The 20,533-nt window shown below is 40.3% G+C and overlaps 1 protein-coding gene across 3 annotated transcripts in view; it reads left to right on the top strand.

Annotated features, from left to right (window-relative positions):
- Window positions 1–20,533, top strand: part of LOC113512197 (dynein axonemal heavy chain 1-like) — an 86,129-nt gene that overhangs the window by 25,217 nt on the left and 40,379 nt on the right. For all 3 annotated transcript variants that reach the window (XM_052893869.1, XM_052893868.1, XM_052893870.1), the window contains 21 exons: window positions 400–563; window positions 1,129–1,305; window positions 2,065–2,188; window positions 2,632–2,729; window positions 4,767–4,839; window positions 5,355–5,472; window positions 5,784–5,962; window positions 6,393–6,555; window positions 7,388–7,498; window positions 7,818–7,909; window positions 9,155–9,309; window positions 9,953–10,070; window positions 10,434–10,637; window positions 11,335–11,548; window positions 12,438–12,600; window positions 14,527–14,645; window positions 15,705–15,910; window positions 16,354–16,516; window positions 17,785–17,945; window positions 18,882–19,097; window positions 19,839–19,933. In XM_052893869.1, the coding sequence (XP_052749829.1) occupies window positions 400–563; window positions 1,129–1,305; window positions 2,065–2,188; window positions 2,632–2,729; window positions 4,767–4,839; window positions 5,355–5,472; window positions 5,784–5,962; window positions 6,393–6,555; window positions 7,388–7,498; window positions 7,818–7,909; window positions 9,155–9,309; window positions 9,953–10,070; window positions 10,434–10,637; window positions 11,335–11,548; window positions 12,438–12,600; window positions 14,527–14,645; window positions 15,705–15,910; window positions 16,354–16,516; window positions 17,785–17,945; window positions 18,882–19,097; window positions 19,839–19,933 (3,113 nt within the window). The remainder of the gene's footprint in view (window positions 1–399; window positions 564–1,128; window positions 1,306–2,064; window positions 2,189–2,631; window positions 2,730–4,766; window positions 4,840–5,354; window positions 5,473–5,783; window positions 5,963–6,392; window positions 6,556–7,387; window positions 7,499–7,817; window positions 7,910–9,154; window positions 9,310–9,952; window positions 10,071–10,433; window positions 10,638–11,334; window positions 11,549–12,437; window positions 12,601–14,526; window positions 14,646–15,704; window positions 15,911–16,353; window positions 16,517–17,784; window positions 17,946–18,881; window positions 19,098–19,838; window positions 19,934–20,533) is intronic.

Genomic DNA, 20,533 nt, shown 5'->3' with positions numbered 1-20,533 from the left:
CACCAGCATTATTGGTTACGTTTGTAATTGCTTTACCACTAACTTTAAAACTAAAATCCAAGATTAAGCATATAGTGATGTACAAAGGAAAAACCTGAAGCCTTAGGAATAGCAACGCATGTTGGGGTATCATGGGTGAAACAGTATACTCTGTTATGTCTATAAGCATCGGTTACTACCTTCCATATGGTGGGCCGTCAGCTTGTTTGCTATTCTAAGTTGCATAAAAAATAAAATAAAAAAATCATAATGTATGCTTTTGCGACAGGTATAAGAGTGGCATAGAGGTATTCCTGCAGACTGGAAACAATTTATTAGATTTTGTATAAAAGTCGTGGGGCTACTTAACGAATTGAGTAGCTCCATTTAAAAGTTACTGAAGAAGTTTATGGTCCACAGCTGGACCGGCTGCGAGGGCTGGTGAAGGGTGAGCTGACGTTCTTCCAGCGAGAGGTGGTGTGCGCGCTCATCGTGATCGAAGTACACGCGCGTGATGTCACGCGGACTCTCGTCGACGAGAACGTCAAGAGCGTCACCGACTTCCAGTGGATGTGCCAGCTCAGGTACCCGTCGTAGCAGTCTTTGACAGAGCGAGAGAGAGACAGAAAGTGACAGTTTTGGTACCGTGTGTACAACTATTCCTTGAGAGAGGGAGAGAATCTCAACTAGTATGTAATCAGATTATGGATCTTTTATGCGGCACATTTGTATTGTAATTGCTGTTTAAAAGTGTTCTTGTACTTTATAGCCTGTATAGTGGGGTTATTAAATATATAGTGAAAGGGTTTAGAGATTTCTATTGATCAATAACCTCTTAACCAACATCTATCAAATAGTTGTAGAAATTTCTTCTTACTCACCTGCTTTTAAATGTTATATACAGATACAACTACATATTTCATTAACTGCAATTGTCAATCCGCCTGCCAAGCCTGGCAATTAGTGGCAAAACCTCCCAAGGAGGAGGCCTATATTTAGCAGTGGACAGTTAACGGCTGATTTGTTAATGATGATTGAGAATTAACAAAAAATCAAACACTTCACACCTGTAGAATTTAGAACGAGTTCATAGGAGGGTTTTGCTGTCCTTGTCCCCATAGATAACATATGTATGACATTGACTGACAGATACTACCAGATAGTTCGCGACACGTACCCACTGGAAGAGGGCGAGTCGGCCGAGATATACCAGGATGAGAACCGTCTAGACACATCGGCCTACTACCGCCAGTTCAGCCAAAACCGGTGTGACGTGAAGGCGCTCAATTCTGTCTTCACGTACCAGAACGAGTACCTCGGGAACAGGTGCGTGGCTTGTCGCTGGCGGGCGCCACCTTCGCACGATTAGTTTGTTGTACTAGATAGATAGTGTATGTATTCGTAGATATTTGTCTTTGTAGAATGCACATAAATTATTTTGTGTACTATCTGAGAGAAAAAGTCTTCGGAAACCAGCGTGCATACCTGAGATATGTTACTAAGTGGCTGTGTGTAAGAGAACTTGTTTGCACTTCACTTTCTTTGCCAACCCTGTAACGAGTTAAAAAAAATTACCGAATAAAGATAAGACTATTGATAGAAACAGCATTACAGATGATATGGAGGTTTAGTGCCAAAGATTTTAGTGTAGGAATAAGTAGTTTTGTACTGGCATTCTCAGTTTTCACACAACAGTATACTCTGTTGTGTCCATGGTACTGCTCATGTCTATAGGCAACGGTTACCACTTTCCATCAGGTGGGCCGTCAGCTTGTTTGCCATTCTAAACTGTATAAAAACAAAAACAAAAATAAGAAAACTATTGTTACTACAAGATTACTGGCATTATCGCTCGCCTGATCCTTAAACTAGGATATCCTATATTATGAGGATCCAGGTATTGAATATCTGGAGACACAACCCAGAACATTCACATCTGTGTAAATTCAGAAAATTTCATTTCTTAAACTGGCTATACCAGGAATGGAACCTGGGACTTTCTTTGCTCAAAGCAACGTTCTCACCGTGGAAGTCATCAAATTTGTCTCAATATCTCAAAATAATATGGTATGGTCCATGTGTCAGTGGAAGGCTGGTCATCACGCCGTTGACGGACCGCTGCTACCTGACGCTGATGTGCGCCATGCATCTCAAGTTCGGCGGTGCTCCTGCCGGGCCTGCCGGCACTGGCAAGACGGAGACCACAAAGGTAAATCCCTATCTCTCATGTCCACCCATTACGAGTACGTTAATATGTATTGAACTGAGATCACCAAATCACACCTGTCGTTCCTTTATTCACAAGGGTTTTAAACCTGAGACCATCAAAGTTCATCTGTCTCTCACTAACCGAACTACTAGACTACGATATTACACGTTTATTCTGTCACTCTGCCTCCCACTCTTCTTTCGCCCACGAAATTTTTTTATTCAATTCTAATGGCAAACAAGATGCTGTACGTCTAATGGATAGTGGTAACTGTCGATCATCGACATGTAAATAAAGTAAGTAAGTTTTGCAAATAATAGGCTAATGGCTAAATCTTATCACATTATTGGGCAAATGTGTCATTAAGATCTCTCTATCTCTCTCTCTTTATATTATTAATAAAAAAAATAATTAGTATTGAATATTGTATTGTTTTTGCGCAGGACTTGGCGAAAGCTTTAGCGGTGCAGTGCGTGGTATTCAACTGTTCCGACCAACTGGATTTCATGGCAATGGGCAAGTTCTTTAAGGGACTGGCGGCGTAAGTTGCCTTTTTCAAATTAAGAATTGAACTAGACAGAAAGAGATGAGAATATTATATATAATATATAAAATTAAAATATGAGAATTGTACTGTATTGTACTGTAAAATCTTTATTGTACAGAATTCATACGGAATATATCAGAAGATTTAATAAAAAAAAAATAAAAAAAACAGTTGTATTATGACTTCTTTCTCAAGAAACAGTAACGCTTCATGCGTTAAATGGAATTCATGGCTGTCTGAGTGTACCTTATATGCTTTAGATTTAATATAATATACACTCAGTCTACCTTCCCTCACAGGGGGGAAAGGGATTGTTAGTTATGGAGACTGAGAATCCCATTGCTAATAATATACCCAACCAGGTCAACCTCCTCGCGGTTCTCTCTGGAAACTATCATGGTTAATTCCTGTTGAATTCATCATGATGGGCTAACTGGCCTATTTTCATTCTCATCTATCACCCTTCACTGGTGCTCCGCCAGCTTATCCCGTTAGCGCAGGCGGGGTTACCATACCATTTTCACCCATCGAAAAAAAAACCCTCCCTCACAGGGGGGACAAGGATTATTAGTAATGCAGACTACCAGTCCCATTGCTAGCAATATATCCTGTCAGGTCGACCTCTAGGTGGTCGCCTCTGGAAACCATCGTGGTCTATTCATCACGATGGGCTAACTGACCTGCCTTTTCTTTCTCAACTATCATCCCTCACTGGTGCCGCGCCAGCGTATTCTAGTAGCGCAGGCGGGGTTGCCATTCCATTATCATCCATTAAAAAAACCCTCCTTCACAGGGGATAAAGGATTGTTAGGAACGGAGACTAAGAGCCTCATTGCTAGCAATAGACCGAACCAGCTCGATCTTCACGTGGGCCGTCCTGGAAACCACTGTGTTGACTTTCAGGTGTATTTTTTTTTATTGGATGAAAATGGAGTGGTAACCCCGCCTACGTTAATGGGATACGCTGGCGGGGCACCAGTGAAGGGTAATCGATGAGGATGAAAACAGGCCAGTTAGCCCATCATGATGAATTCATCAGGAATTAATCATGATAGTTTCCAGGGGGAACCGCGAGGAGGTCGACCTGGTTGGATATATTGCTAGTAATGGGATCCTTAGTCTCCATTACTAACTAAATCCCCCCTTTCAGGTGTATTTAGCACGATGGGTTAACTGACCTGTCTTTTCGTCATCACTTATCATCCCTCACTGGTACCTCGCCATCGTATACCAATAGCGCAGTAACATTAACGCAAACATAAACTTAATCGTAAATGTTGGAATCAAAATGCGCTGAAATTGTTTTAGTTAATTAATTAATTCTACAAAAATAAGAAATTGTGTACAGTATGAAAGTTGATGGAGGAAGAGCTCGGAAACAGATCGCCGTGTTGCAATGCTACATTAATCAGTGTTTCCATATATAAAAATTACATTGTTAGTTTATGGTTTTACAATAAAAAAATATTTTATGTTAAGAAATAATATTGGATCTTAACAATAAACGTAAATGTAAATGTTAATATATATATATGTATATATATATATATATATATATATATATATATATATATATATATATATATATATATATATATATATATATATATATATATATATATATATCTAACTATAATAAAAAAACTATAGTAAAAAAAACAATGCTCTTCGAGTCAAATATAATAATGCCTTCAGGGCACTGTTGGGGCTACTTAGTTACTGTAGTGCGTCACACATGTTTGCACGAGAGCGTACGGATGATTTTTACGCAATACGGCGTAAATGAATTGTTTCGCTGTTGGGTAGGGTGCGTGTTAGATCAAACAGTGTCCTGAAGACAATTGCTGATAAAATGATCAGCAATTCAACAAGCCTAAAATATTGGAGGTTATCAATGAAAGAGCGTTATGACCGCTCATTTACTAACATAGGTTAAGTCAATTTATAACTAACAAAATGGGCCTTATGTAGTCTAAATAAATAATAATAATTATTATTATTATAAATATGTGTATATATATAATTTTTAAGGTCCGGCGCGTGGGCATGTTTTGATGAATTCAACAGGATCGACATAGAAGTGTTGTCAGTTGTGGCTCAACAAGTATGTTGCTTCCGTACTATACTCGTAGATTATAAGGTTTTTGTTTATAGCAAATGCACAGGAAAACTTTATATTATTATTCATATATATCGAGCAAGAATGAATGGAGATGTCGGTAGGGGCCGCCCTAGACGGAAGTATGTTGACCAAATAGGTGACGTGCTGAAGAAGGGCCAAATTAGAAGTACCCGTAACCGGCGAGCGTGTATGAAAAGATTGATGAATGTGGAAGAAGCGAAAGAGGTTTTTTTGAATCGAAGCATTTGGCGTTCCATTGTTTCTGCCTACCCTAATGGGAGACAAGCGTGACAGATATGTATGTATGTATGTATGTATGTCATATAAAGACATCTTAGTTCTTTGGAAAGCCAACGCAGTTAATCACGAGATATTACAGTTTTTTCTGTGTTGTATAGTTTATTCGTATTAAAATATTTTAGTAATAAAAAAATAAATACATAAAAGCTTATAAGAGTCGAGTTAATAATACTTACGTTTATTGCGAAATTATCCAGGTGGTGACGATTCAGAAGGCCCAAGTCTTGAGGTTGGAGAAATTCATGTTCGAAGGTTGCGAGCTCCCACTGAAGGCGTCATGCTCTGTTTTCATCACCATGAACCCTGGATATGCAGGTACAAAAGTAGATTTTTGGGTACCTCTGTCTCATTCGTGTTTCAACAACAAAAAAAAAAAAAATTGCAGGGAGTCAGTGGATGCAGGTGTCTCAGGACCGTTACTTTTGGCAGTCTATATGAGAGGCCTACTTTCAGCAGGGTTCAGCTAACAGATGATATGATGATGATGATGAATAAAACAATCATAGAATTAAATAGCTTCAGATCAAAAACTCTAGATAGAGTGTATTTCTATATTTGCTGACCATTTATTGGTTTGTTTTTGATACTTGACGCTCCATTTATTATCATTAAATTTCCTGCCTCAGGTCGAACAGAACTACCGGATAATTTGAAAGCCCTATTCCGCCCTATAGCCATGATGGTGCCTGACTACGCCCTCATCGCGGAGATCTCCCTCTTCTCCTACGGCTTCTACGAAGCGAAGATCCTCGCTGGGAAAATCACCACCACATTTAGATTAAGCTCCGAACAGCTGTCGTCACAGGTTAGTATTTTTTTTATGGATGATTATGAAATGGTAACCCCGTTTCCGCTGACAGTATAAGCTGGCGGGGCACCACTGAGGGACGATAGGTGAGAATGAAAACGCAGGTCAGTTAGCTCAACGTGATGAATACACTTGGAATTTAGCACGATGGTTTCCAGGGGAACTACGTGGAGGTCGACCTGATAGGGTATATTGCTAGCAATGGGACTGGTAGTCCGCATTACTAACAATCCCTTTCCCCCACAAGAGATCTCTGTCAGAGATAAGTCCATTCTTGCTTACAACGTTTATAAATGCATTAACAATTAACAAGTGCAATAAAGAATATATATCAGATAGTTTATGTACTGATTCAGGTGTGCGGAGCCGCGGTATACATTTCACTGGTGAAGGCTTTAAACTGTGATATATTTTCGCCTCTTTCCAGGATCATTATGACTTCGGCATGCGCGCGGTAAAGACTGTGATCCTGGTAGCGGGGAACCTCATCAGACAGATACCGGACGGTGATGAACGCCAGATCGTGCTGCGAGCCCTCCGCGACGTCAACGTGCCCAAGTTCCTCGCTGACGATCTGCTGCTCTTCAACGGTAAGTTGCAGTTTTCTTTTATAACACTTAATGGCAGGCTAATGGCCACCTGATGGAAAGTGGTGACCGTCGCCTATAGACATGAACAGCACCATGGCTATTGCGGATAAAATAAAATAGCTAAATAAAAATTGTCTTAAAATGCACTTGATTACTTCAGTGTCTTTATCCAGGAGGGCTTTTAATGGATAATAAGGGATTGGTAACCCCGTCTGCTCTACGGTATACACTGGTGGGGCACTAGGGAGGGATGTCAGATGAAGCTGTCAGAAGATTAGATGGCCCATCGTGGCGAATTAAAGAGTCGACCACAATGGTTTTCAGAGGGAACCGCGTGGAGGTCGACCTGATGGGGTATATTGTTAGTGATGGGATTATTAAGGCCTAATACTAACAGTTCCTCTCTCCAGCAAGTTTTGGCCAATTTAACCTTTTTGTATGACAATATTTTGTCATTTGAGATCTGTTTGACACTAATATTTAACTATTTATAGCTCAAGTAAAGGCAAATAAGTTGTAATATATAGCAATATCTATATATTTTAGTTATAATATCTATATATCGGTCCAATAAGGAATATGTTCAACGTCTGTTATCCAAAAAATAATATCGGATAACAGATTTTTTATCTTTGAAAATAAATATCCGACAGATATTGGCGATAACGAAATGGGTGATGACCTTACTTCCATCATTTATTTCCAGAGAAACCCAATATATAGATATCGGATCGGTATTCATATTACCCAAACCTACATATAAGTTGATACATATGATCTTTTGTAGATAAGTATTTTCAACACACGACCCAATTACGATATTCATGTACAGGTATAATATCCGACTTGTTCCCGCGCGTGGAGATCCCCGTAGTGGAATACGGTATCATGGAGCAGTCCATCAGGAACATGCTCGTCAAACGAGGCTTCGACGAACTCTATAGTGAGTATTGAATACTTGTTTTCTCTGTGTGATCTGTGTGTGATATTTTTTTTTTGTAATATGTAAATTTACAAATTTTTTAATCGATTTTGAATGGAATGGAATTTCAAGATGTTTCTTGTAGCTATGTTTTATCTTCTCAACATGTAGAGTGTGTTTTCCAAAGGAGATATATCGTTTATTATTTACGGCGTTTCTTCCTCATTGTGACAAAAACTGCAAACACTTTGGGCATAAGCCTAGTTGGGTCATATACTTGTTTAGTTTGCAGTGTTCAGTCCCTTGTTTGCTTAATCCTGTGACTATGTTACTCTTTCAGCGTTCATATTCAAAGTGATCCAACTGTACGAGACTACGGTGGTACGGCACGGCCTGATGCTGGTAGGACCCGCTGGGGCCGGCAAGACTAAGGTATTGGGGACTTACGTTTCTAATAGTTTAATAAACTTTGGCGTTGTTTTTACCTATTTTTAATACACAATCGGTACTTAACGTGATGTGAAAGCCTTTACAGGTAAATAGTACCTATATATCTAATTCATACATAATTACATTTCTCTTTTGTCAAAGGTTGACTGGGAGAGAATGCTGTATAGTATTAAGTCCGCCTTTCGTACCAGACATTTTTTTTGTAATGTGGTTAATAAAGAGTAAATATTTATTTATACTTTATTATACAGAAAAAAAATACAAACATATAATTTATACTAAATAAATGTACGACAGGCGAGCTTAACTCTGTAAGAGTTCTCTTCCAGCAAACTCTGAGTGGAAAGGAGCAAATAAATTACAACCTGCTTCTTTATTGCCAACGTTTACGTACTTTTACACCGTGTTAAATCCGGATTGTGTATTTAAAATATACGTCTCTGAGTTGTAAATACTTAGTTACATTTATACAAATTGATCTTTATAAGTGAGGATGCATTTACACTACTATTTTCTTAACTTATCATCATGATTATCATCATATCAGCCTATGTCCACTGTTAAACATAGGCCTTCCCCACAAAAATGGGGTTTGCCAGTAGCGGCTACGCTTGGTAAATGGGTTGGCAACCGCAGTTAGGCTTTGATGATGTATTAAAAGGGACACTGCTGCTCATTCCTTGATAAAACAAAAAATAGTAATATCTATCTATCCTATCTAAGAGCTGCGCTCTTGTCGGTGGAGCTCTTGCCGCTCACTACGATTTTCAGCGAGTCTCTTCACCTCTTGATACGGCACGACACCAACTCCTTCCTTGATCTGCCTGATGTAAGTATGCCTCGGTCTCCCTCTCCCCCTCCTTCCTTCTATCTTACCTTCTATTATAATGTTTATAAGTTCGTCGTGTCGTATCAAGTGTCTCAACATTTTTCCCCTTCTGTCCTCAATAGTTCTAATAATTTGTCTTTTTTCCTCAACCCTAAGCAGGACCTTCTCATTGCTAATTCGATGCAGTAATATATAATATAAAAGAAAAAAATTAAAATGTAAAAATAAATAAATAAAACATTAATAAAAAAAATAAAAAAAACAGATGATCTACAAACAGAGATAAATAAATGTATAAAAGTTAAAGAAATATTCTTTTCCCCTAGAATTTTTTTTTAATTCGCCAGTAGGTTCCGAGGCAATATATACTTATTTCTTATTTGATTCCGTCGACGCAGTGTTACGAAGTGCTCCGCGACGCACTGACCGCGATAAAGGGTAAACTGGCGCCGGACGGCCTCCCGTTCGCGCCCGTACACACGTACGTGGTGAACCCCAAGTCGATCACGATGGGACAGCTGTACGGGGAGTTCGACTTGCAGACGCATGAGTGGTGAGTACTAGTACTTAATACATACAGTATTATAATGTATAAGTCTCTTTCTACAGTCGTACACTCTTGACAGAGTGGTCGTGGTTTTTATGACGATAGTGGATCGACGATGAAGCCCTCTTTCGTGATTGAGGTCCTCGCAATGCGTCTCCATCTACTTTTGCTCACAGCCGAGCGAGAGTATTCCACAGTAGACTGCTGTGTGGCCGTATATATAATATATAAGTAGGCGGTGCATTTACTACTAAAATAAGTATAAATATTGTCATTATAATACGATTATAATACTAATGACGATAAATTAGAACAGCACGGATAAAAGAAAAGAGGAGAGAGAGAGAGAGAGAGAGAAAAAAGAGAGAGAAAAAAGAAAGAAATAAAAAATGTGTTACAAGTTTTTTTTAGGAAGTAAACCCATAGTTTGTATGCTTATGTATGCTTAATTCTTTAAAACTACACAAATGGCTTTTGATGCTTTTTTTTGTATAAATAGAGTGATTCAAGAGGAAGGTTTATATGTATAATACATGCATAATATAATAGAGAAACACTGATAAATTTAGAGGTTTCTAATGTGATGTAATGTGCACCCGTGCGAAGTCGGGGCGGGCCGCTAGTAGAGTATATCTGTTTGTTTACGTAGGACGGACGGTATTCTGTCGAGCATGGTGCGCGCCGGTATCGCGGTGGAGGATCTGGACAAGCGCTGGTACGTGTTCGACGGGCCCGTCGATGCTGTCTGGATAGAGAACATGAACACCGTACGTTGGTTTGTTGTACCCTCTCTCCTAACTGATAACCTAGACCAGTGTTTCCAAACCTTTTTTGTGCCATGCCCCACTTGAACATTTCTATACTTGAACTGGCTTCATCTTCACCTGTCATCCTTCACTAGTGCCCGTCATCGTATACCGTTAGCGGAGGTGGGGTTACCATTCCATTATCATCCATTAAAAAAAAATATAGTGTTACTACTCTTTAACATTTGGTTAAGGAGGGTTGGGCAATTCTTTTGAAGAATGCTTTTGAAATGTGTGTACAAAGAATTACTAGTTTCTGGTAATCTATGCTTTATTATGTTTACTTTGAATAAACTAGTTTACAACGTTAGCTTGTATTTATAGGTATTGGACGACAATAAGAAACTGTGCTTGTCGAGCGGCGAGATAATGAAGCTGACTGACCGTCAGCGGATGATCTTCGAGGTGGCAGATTTGGCGGTGGCATCGCCAGCGACGGTCTCCCGCTGTGGGATGGTGTACCTCGATACGAGCGTGGTGGGGCTGCAGCCGCTCGTTAACGCCTGGCTCAAGAGCTCCTTACCACCGGTCAGTTCATTAACTGGTATTTTTATTTATGGGTGATAATGGAACAGTGCCAGTGAGGCATGATAGGCGAGGATGACAGCAGGTAATTTGGCTTACCGTAAGGAATTCCACAGGAAACAACCACGATTATTTTAGGGGGAACCGCGTGGAAGTTGACCTGATAGGGTATATTGCTAGCAATGGGACTGCTCCACCTCATTACTTACAGTTTATTTCCACCCAAAGATAGTATTTGTTATAATCATGTAAAGGTTGACGGTATTTTCATTTTGATAGATGATAATGCAATGGTATTGTGTGTAATCTTTGTTTAGGCTGATGTGTGTGTGGGGGGGAGGGGGATCTCAGTTACCTCTATTGATGAATTATATACGTCGGTATCTAGGGGGGATCGCTTAGATGTCGTCTCGATAGAGACATTGCTGGATTGTCATCTCATTGAATTCAATGTGGCAAGGTGCCTATTTCCACCTTCACTCGTTCTTCGAAAAGTGTTTATTAAGGTTTCTTTTAAGTTGGCAACACGCACGAGACGTTTCTGGTGTTGCAAGCATTTATAGACCATTGTGACCGTTTTCCATCAGATGGGTCGTATGCTTGGTCTCTTTATTGTTATAAAAAAACTAACATAGGTGATCTGGATATTTTACAGTAGCAAAATTTGTTAAATTTGGATCGTAAATTATCCAATATACAGATCGCGGATAATATCCGCAAGTTACTGCCGAACCTGATTACCACATACTTGTACCCGTCGCTGACGCTGCTCCGAAGCCGCCTCACGGAGCTAGTGGTGTCCATCGACAGTGCCCTAGTTCTCAAGTTCTTGGAACTTCTGGACTACCGTCTACGACCTCTCACCGGGAAGGACGACAGGCCGCCACCAGCGGGACCCTTCCTCGCGTTGATGCGTTAGTTACTTCCTCATAATGATTTCGATTGTCTACTGATTTAGGTAATCAACGTTTAATACTGTCACTATCGTAATTTGCTAACAATGCCTTTCCCCCCCAGCCACTGCTCCGCTGGCACCGTGATGGGTAATGTGGGAAGTGATATATTCCATAGTTGAATCGTAAAATAGTCATACAAGTATAATTGCTTTGGGGATTATTAGTAATGCGACTACTATACATCCCCCTCTGGATACCATCGTGCCGAATTCTAGGTATATTCATCACAGTGGGCTAACTGACATGCCTTTTTATTCTCACCTATCATCCTTCACTGGTGCCCCGCAAGCATATACCGTTAGCGCAGGCGCGGCTACCATTCCATTATCATCCATTAAAAAAATAATACAGTTGCTTCACGGCAGAAACACGAGTAAAACAAAGGTGCTTAAGCAAATGATGTTACGACAACAAATACAAAGTTTCTCTCGGATGTCTGTAGCCTCACTGATATAATGCTAGGTAATCTGGACAATAATATGTAATGCCATTCAACCGAAACACAGCCATACAAACACGAGTGGTACAACAGTACTCATGCAAATGAAGTTAGTACAAAGTCGCTCTTGGTGGCCACGGCTCGACTGACAACATGCTGGGTAGTGTGGGCGATATGTCCTACTATTCTATTCGAATATAACCATGCAAGCATAGTTACTTGGCGGAAACGTAAATGGTACAAGGTCCCCAAACAGACGACGTCAGTATAAAGAATTCCTCGGGTGATTCCTTTGGATATTGCATCGTTGAATCGTATCAATGGCATGCAAGGGCAGCTGCTTGACAGAATTAACAGAGATATCAATGTAGAAGACGTTTGTACCAAGTCTCCTTCTGATGATTACAGCGCGGCTGGCACCATGCTGGGTGGTTTGGGCGGTGATCTGGTCAGTGGGTGCTACTTGCAACCACAACGGGCGAGCCATCTTCTCCGACCACATGCGCAGTCTCATGGAGAAGGCGGGCATGAAGCCACTCTTCCCCAAGGAGGGCAGGGTCTATGATTACACGTTAGTACCCATAATGATATGGTTTGATTATGGTTTGCTTATATGGTTGGATTATAGCAATGAGGTACGATATCTGTATCATGGCGTAGACATATTTACATACAAAAATAATAAAATAGAAGTCAGTGACCCCATCTACATACACACAAATGCACATATGCATGTGAGCATGTTATTTACATAGACGTTAGTATACCTGCTACGTACTGGCAGTGTAATTAAAATAATGAGACAAGACAATGGTTACACTAGTGTGCGTGTTTTATAGATGTGTGATGACAGTTCTCAATATATATGTTTTTTTTTAATGGATGATAATGGAATAGTAACCCCACCCGCGCTATCGGTATACACCGGCGGGGCACCAGTGAGGCATGATAGGTGAGGACGAAACAGGTCAGTTAGCCCATCGTGACAAATTCAACAATAAACCAATCAAGATGGTTTCCAGGGGGAACCGCGAGGAGGTCGACCTGATAGGGTCTATTGCTAGCAATGGGATTGGTAATCCCCATTGCTAACAACCCCTTCTCCCCCTTCAATATATATGGTATGAAATTGCAATAGTACCAAAAAAATAATGTATTTGTTACTATTTTAATTGCAATTTGTGGACATTCTGAATTTTATATGAATTAAATATTATTTAATTATTTTTGACAGTTCTATAATATTGCATTTCAAGTAATGTTTACAGCTTAACTACATGAAAAATGTGCAGTTTTGTAGACTTTTTCCTAATTTATGTTATATTCTGATCCGACACATTCAACTCTAACCATGTTTACTTAAAACACATTAAAATTTAAAAATAATCATAATTTATTTTGTTCGTACTCCCGCCAGATCAGCTTCGAGCTTATATATATATATATATATATATATATATATATATATATATATTGTTTTTTTTAAATTGGCAATCTATATACGAGGTCTGTCCGGAAAGTTCGTATAAAAGTGTTCTGGAATGCGAGAAAGAGGAGTGGGGAGGCCAGGTAAGCGCAGGACCCCTTCCTTATGTCCCTAACAATGCTTCAGTTCTGGTCTGACCGCCGTGCGGTGCGAACTGGCTTGTCACGCCATCTGTGAAGTTACCTCTTAACGAAACCCCGTCGGCATGGAGCCCGCTTCCGTTGAAGAGCAGCGCGTCGTAATCAAGTTTCTCTCGAAACTCGGCAAGAATGGCCGTGAAATTTTTGCCGATCTCAGAACAGTTTATGGGGATGATGCTGTGAAGGAACCAACCGTCCACAAGTGGCTAAAAAGATTCAGAGAGGGCCGAGAAAGCGTTCAAGATGACCCACGTTCAGGACGTCCTTCCACTTCACATTCCGACGAAAACGTGGAAAGAATTCGAACTTGTGTTAATGGGGACCGTCGTTTAACGGTCAGACAGGTGGCTGAAGAGCTTAATTTGGGCAAAACCGTGGTCCACGAAATTCTAAGAAACGAACTTCAAATGAAAAAAATTTGCGCCAAGATCGTTCCGTGAGTTTTTGAGTAAAAATTCCATTACGGTGACCGAACACCCCCCCTATTCGCCGGATTTGGCCCCGTGTGACTTCTTCTTGTTCCCAAAAACCAAATTGGTACTTCGGGGGCGGCATTTGGGGGACATAAATGAGATAAAAAAAGCTACGACGGGGCAGCTGAGAAACCTACAACCAGAGGACTTTCAAGGAGCCTTCTCACAGTGGAAACGGCGTTGGCACAAGTGCATTATGTCACAGGGGGAGTACTTTGAAGGGGATAAAATTGATTTACCTGAATAATTGTAAAATAAAATTTTTAAAAAACTTTTATACGTACTTTCCGGACAAACCTCGTACTTTATATTATTTGTGTCTGTGATAGTGAGAGCTCAGGATTTTATCAGGAGGAATGTCTAATGTCGGCTGCGACTGTATTTGTATGCGATTCCAGTTTGCACGACGGCGGTTTCACGGACCAGACGGAGGACGGTGAGCCCGCCAATCCTTACTGGTACAGCTGGATGGCCAACATGGAGGAGTACCAGGTCGATCCCGAGTGGCAGTACGCAGGTACTGTCCACTTACTTACATATATACTTATCCGGTTATGTTTGTAGTTTTTTTTTTATTTTAATTAAATGTATATGTTGTTATGGCCATTATCTATGTATAAAAGGAGAAAATGTACGGATTGATCATGCGTACATCATCGTCATTATCATTATATCAGCCATTAACTGTTCACTGATGAGAATATGGCAGTCCATAAGGAACAGTTCCGAGCCACCTGCTACCATTGACTCCTTGCAATGCATTTGAGGTGTGTCGTCTTGCACTGCAATTAGGGAGGAAAGGGATTGTTAGTAATGAGGTCTAGTAGCTTTGTTGCTAGCAATTGACCCTCTCAGGTCGACATTCGCGCGGTTCCCCCTGGAAACGATCATGGTTGATTCTTGACGAATTCATCAAGGTGGGCCAACTGACCTGCATTCATTCTCGCTTGTCATCTTCCACTGGTGCCTCGTCAGTGTATATCGATAGCGCGGTCGGGGTTACTATTCCATTTTCATCTATTAAAAGAAAATACACTGCGATTGTCTATATGAAGTCGGCATTCCAGAACCTATTTTCTCTATCAATTCATTGCCACTTCAGCTTGCTTATCCTTCGAGCTATGTTTATGACTTTGGTTCACGCGGACATGTTACAAACAAAATATCAATATTATATAGAATAATATATATATATATATATATATATTATGACAAGCTGACGGCCCACCTGATGTAAAGTGGTAACCGTCGTCGATAGACATGAGCAGTACCATGGACATAACAGAGTATACTGTTTCGTCCATGATATCCCCCTTGCGTTGCCATTCCTGAGGACTCAGGTGGACTATTCCTCTGTACCCAGTAAATTCACGCTATATCCCACCCTTCAAACTGAAACACAGCCATGCAACACAACTGCTTTACGGTTGAAACACGAATGGAACAAAAGTACCCAAGCAATCGACTTTTGTACAAAGTCTCCCTCTGGAGATAATATTTTTGAAAATATTATCTATCCATGAGAAACTGGGCTGGTTTGCTAGTATGGGATACAGATTTAAATGTATACCCCCAGACATCGAGGTGCCGACACTGGACAACGTTCGTAGCGCGGCGATGCTCGGCTACAAGATCGCGAACTACAACCACGCGGTGTGCGTGGGCCCCACTGGCACCGGCAAGACGGTCACCATCACGTCGAAGCTCTCGCGCGGCCTCCACAAGAAGTTCATATGCGAGTTCATCGTCTTCTCGGCCAGGACCTCCGCCAACCAGACGCAGGTACTGTCGGCTGTTTATCATAATCATCTTCACTGTCCTGTCCACTGCTGAACATAAGCCTTATCTTCTCTCTATTTGATTGCATCTTCATATGAAAAATTGGTGTTCTTTATTTATATATTTATATTATATAATTATTTGTGCCTGTAAATATTTATATTTGTTTTAACATTAGGTATATATTTGCTGTATGCGGAATACCAGTAATGGATGGAGGAATAATAAGTGAGAATGAAAAGGCTCATCAAAAAAGGCTAGCTTATCGTGATAAATATACCTGGAATTCAGCACGATGATTTCCAGGGCGAAGGGGGCACGTAGAGTTCTATTTGACAGGGTATATTGGTAGCAATGGGACTGATAGTCTGCATTACTAACAATCCTTTTCCTCCGTCCTTCCTTTGTGTTACTCTGTAATATTTCCTGGTATCGTTCTCTATCAGGACGTGATCGACAATAAGCTGGAGCGACGGCGGCGCGGTGTGTTCGGCCCGCCGCCGACCAAGCGGCAGGTGTTCTTCATCGACGACCTCAACATGCCCGCACTCGAGGTCTACGGCGCCCAGCCGCCCATCGAGCTGCTGCGCCAGTTCATGGACTTCTCGGGTACGTGTTCTGTCTCTATCTAATACGAGGGTCGCAGCAGCTAAAGTAGGGAATTTAGCAAGTACAGTGAAGTTCAACTGTTACTACATATCTTGTTTTATGAATTTTATTAAACGTATATTTTTATGACTATGAACTATGGTGTTGTCTCTGTACTTAATCCAGTAATTTAACTGGTATGTTTTGTTTTTTAAACCGGAATCTAGTATTTGAATTAACTCCTTATTATTATATCACCCGCTAATTATCCACTGCTGTACATATGTTTCCCCCACAAGGGGGGGGGGGGTTGTCAGTAGTTGTCACGCTTGGCAGGCTTGTTGGCAACCGCTGTTCGTTTTGGTGATGTTTTAAGAAAGGCGCTGCTGTCCCTTCCTCGACCTTTAAGCTCTCTTAGTTGTCTCTTAAACTTTCACGGGAAAGGAAGGGGTAGCCCATTCTATACCGGGACTACAAGGCGAAATCCTTAGCAATAGAAAATTGAGGGAGGCAAAAGTAATTGACGTTTGTTTTAAGAGCTTTCGTTACTATCATATTTCATACCACTTAAACAATATACATATATTACCAAATATCGTAGAACGATAGATAGAACTTCGGAATGTTTGATGTTATGGTGGATGTAGGCACTACAGTGTTATGCCTCTCTACTTACTAATTTCACTCTCATACCTCACTCTTCAATTTGGAATCGTTCACGTAAGGAAACTGTTTACTAAAAACCATTATGAACAAAGTAAAAAAACTAATAATTTTTTATGCTATAAATTAGCTAAGTTCTTTTTTATACCATTGAGGTGGCAAACAAGCATACGATCCACCTGATGGTAAGCGATTACCGTAGTCTATGAATGCCTACAATATTGGGGATATTACGCGCGCATTGTCGACCCTGAAGAAACCTTTTTACCCCCCTTTGAAGAACCCCATGCTGTAGTCTCTTGGGAGAACCTCGACAGGGAGCTCATTCCATAACTTGAGTGTTTGTGGGAGAAAATATCTCTGAACTCCGTATCGATGGAGAGCCGTATGATAGCAGAAAGCAGCCGTGGGCGTCATATTGAACAATTTTTATGATATTTATTGATATCGATTATGTGGACATGGCTTATTCTAAATAGTTATACAATATTATGTTTACTATTTGTATATAACTATTTATTTTTAAGTGTGTTGGTACTTTAACGTGGTTGCATAGATTTCTTTTCCACTTTCGTTAATATGAAAGCAGTACCGGCTCCCAAATAATTGGTGATTTTGTGGTGCAGGGTGGTACGATAGGCAGAACATCGGCGAGTTCAAACTTTTAGTGGATGTGGGCATCGTGGCGGCCATGGGTCCACCGGGCGGCGGTCGCAATCCTGTCACCATGCGCCTCATGAGGCACTTCCACTACATCTCCTTCACCGAGATGGAGTACTCCAGCAAGGTAATGTTCTAAACATTATTATTTATATCGACGGGTTTGATTCCCGAGTCGATCCATCGGGTGAACCTACCGGGAATCAAACCTGTCGCTTGACGATGCGAGAACACGACGGCATAGTATTCAATCGTTCCACCACCACTACCACTGCCGTTGACATGCTCTTCTCGTATCTAGTATATGGAGTTAAAATATGTTGAAAAGAGATAGCAGCTGTTGTTCGCTCTAGGACATTATAGACTATTTTATGTTAAAACGGTGTTTCGATATGATATAGGCCAATGGAACTGTTTCTTTTTCTTATACCATGAAAGGTGGGAAATAAACACAGCTCGTCTAATGGTAAACGGTCATTGTAGCCTATGGACACCTGCAACACTCGGGATGTCATATACGCTTTGTCAACCCTGAAGAAACCTTAATATAATCTTTTCGAAGAACTCCATATTGTAGTCTCTACGGAAAACCTCGACAGGGAGCTCATTCCATAGCCTGAGCGTTCGTTGGAGAAATTTCCTTTGAAATCGCACTGTGTGTGGCCATTTAGGTTCAAGCGTGTGAGGATACATTCCCTGTTGATGGCGAGCGATGCGATGATAAAAGGTGGCTGTGGGCATCATTTGAAACTATTGTTTTCTTACTGGAACAAAACAGATGGAACAGGATCCTTATTTTATCTGTTTCAGACCACCTCTGTCTGTTTATATTACTGAGGTGGCAAGCGTACGGCCTACCTGATGGTAAGCGATTACCGTAGTCTATGAACGCCTGTAATACCAAGTGTATTAAGCGCGCGTAGCCGACACTGAAGAAACCTCTTTACCCCCTTTTAAAGAACCCCATGCTGTAGTCTTTTGGAAAAACCTCGGCAGTATGAATTCTATTATCAAGTTATATTGATATAATAAAAAATATAATCGAAATCTCCCTCGCTTCCAGTATGCCATCTTCAGCGTGATCCTCAACTCTTGGACGCGAAATTTCAACAACGTGACGGTGCGCGAAGCACCGTTCTTGAAGGCGTCCATCGAGATCTTCCACTCGCTGGTGGAGGAACTGCTGCCCACGCCCACGAAGTCCCACTACACGTTCAATCTGCGCGACCTGAGCAAGGTGTTCCAGGGGATCCTCATGATGGACCCCCATGCGGTTAAGGTATTTTGATATCCTTGTGATTGTGAGGAACATTTAAATGAGAAATATGAATACATACAATATTTATAAATATAGTTGTGCGCTCTCGGTAGAAAATGGGCTCCCCTTCCTTTTCTGTAGGTGTCGTAAGAGGCAAATAAGGGGACTTAGTGCTTCAGGGATGAGCAGCAGCATCCCTCTTAAAATATTACCAAAGGCCTAAGTGCGGTTGTCAACCCGCCTGCAGAGTGTGCCAACTACTGGCAAAATCCCCACCATTCATGGGAAATGAAATGAAATTTATTGCGATGAATGTGGTAAATTTAGGTAATATTATTACATTTTGTGTAATCTTAATATTCAGCCAGCTTGGCATGCAACATTTTTATATGCATTATTAACAATTACTATTAATTACAAGATTTACATGACTAAAGTCATGCATGCCAATATTTTTCACTCCTTTACGTTAGTCATACATTTATAGGTAATACAATACTCTACATTCAAAATTGAATTGTATAATGTCGTCCATTTTACATTTATTATAAAATTTTTTATTTAGATTACATTTAGAATTACATTTTACTTGGGGGAGGTCTTTGTTAGCAGTGGACAGTTAACGGCTGATATGATGATTATGATTATATGGGATGGAGAAGGATATTGCCTATTATTTATCCCGGTCAGTAAAAATAACCTGGTTACGCGGACGAAGACGCAGGTAAAAGCTAGTGCATAATAATATACTTTTTTTTACAGGACGAGGACGACGTCATCAGGCTGTGGTACCACGAACACCAGCGCGTGTACCAGGACAGACTGGTTAACGACGAAGACCGACAGTGGTTTGTGGGGTTGGTGATGTATTACTTATGAATAAAAAAAATTATGGTACGTGATTAAATTGTTTTGATATTGGAGCCGGAGTTGAAGGTAATCCGCAGTAAAAGTAAACAACCTAGACTAAATAATTAGAATACTTAATCGGTCTAATGTTTTCCAAATTGATTCCAAATGATTTAGCCTTTAGCTTGAGCTATCAAAAAGTTATTACAATATTTTTAGTACGCTTTATAAATAGCAAATTAGATTATGGATAATATTATTGCAGTTATAGTCGTGTGCAGGGCATTTTATATATTAGACATTTTATATATGTAATTTTAGTATGTATGTATATCAATAATTAGTAGTACCGCATTCGAGTATTCTGACACTTCCCTATGGTTGACTGGGAGAGAATGCTTTTAGCATTATGTCCGCCATGTATACATATTTGTACTAATGAATAAATAAATAAATTTTAGAAGACTAAAAATACTAACTATTCCAAGCCTATATATTCATGTTCTGATAATAGATTTAATTAAATATAGACATTTATATGAATCAGAGGATAGTATGAAACAACGATTAATTACAAGAAGGATGGATTTACAAAAGGTTATTATACC

The sequence above is a fragment of the Galleria mellonella genome, unplaced genomic scaffold, assembly GCF_026898425.1.
Source record: "Galleria mellonella isolate WM207_F2 unplaced genomic scaffold, CSIRO_AGI_GalMel_v1 utg184, whole genome shotgun sequence".
In the NCBI taxonomy this organism is placed as follows: domain Eukaryota; kingdom Metazoa; phylum Arthropoda; class Insecta; order Lepidoptera; family Pyralidae; genus Galleria; species Galleria mellonella.
This window is presented reverse-complemented; position numbering and strand designations above follow the sequence as displayed.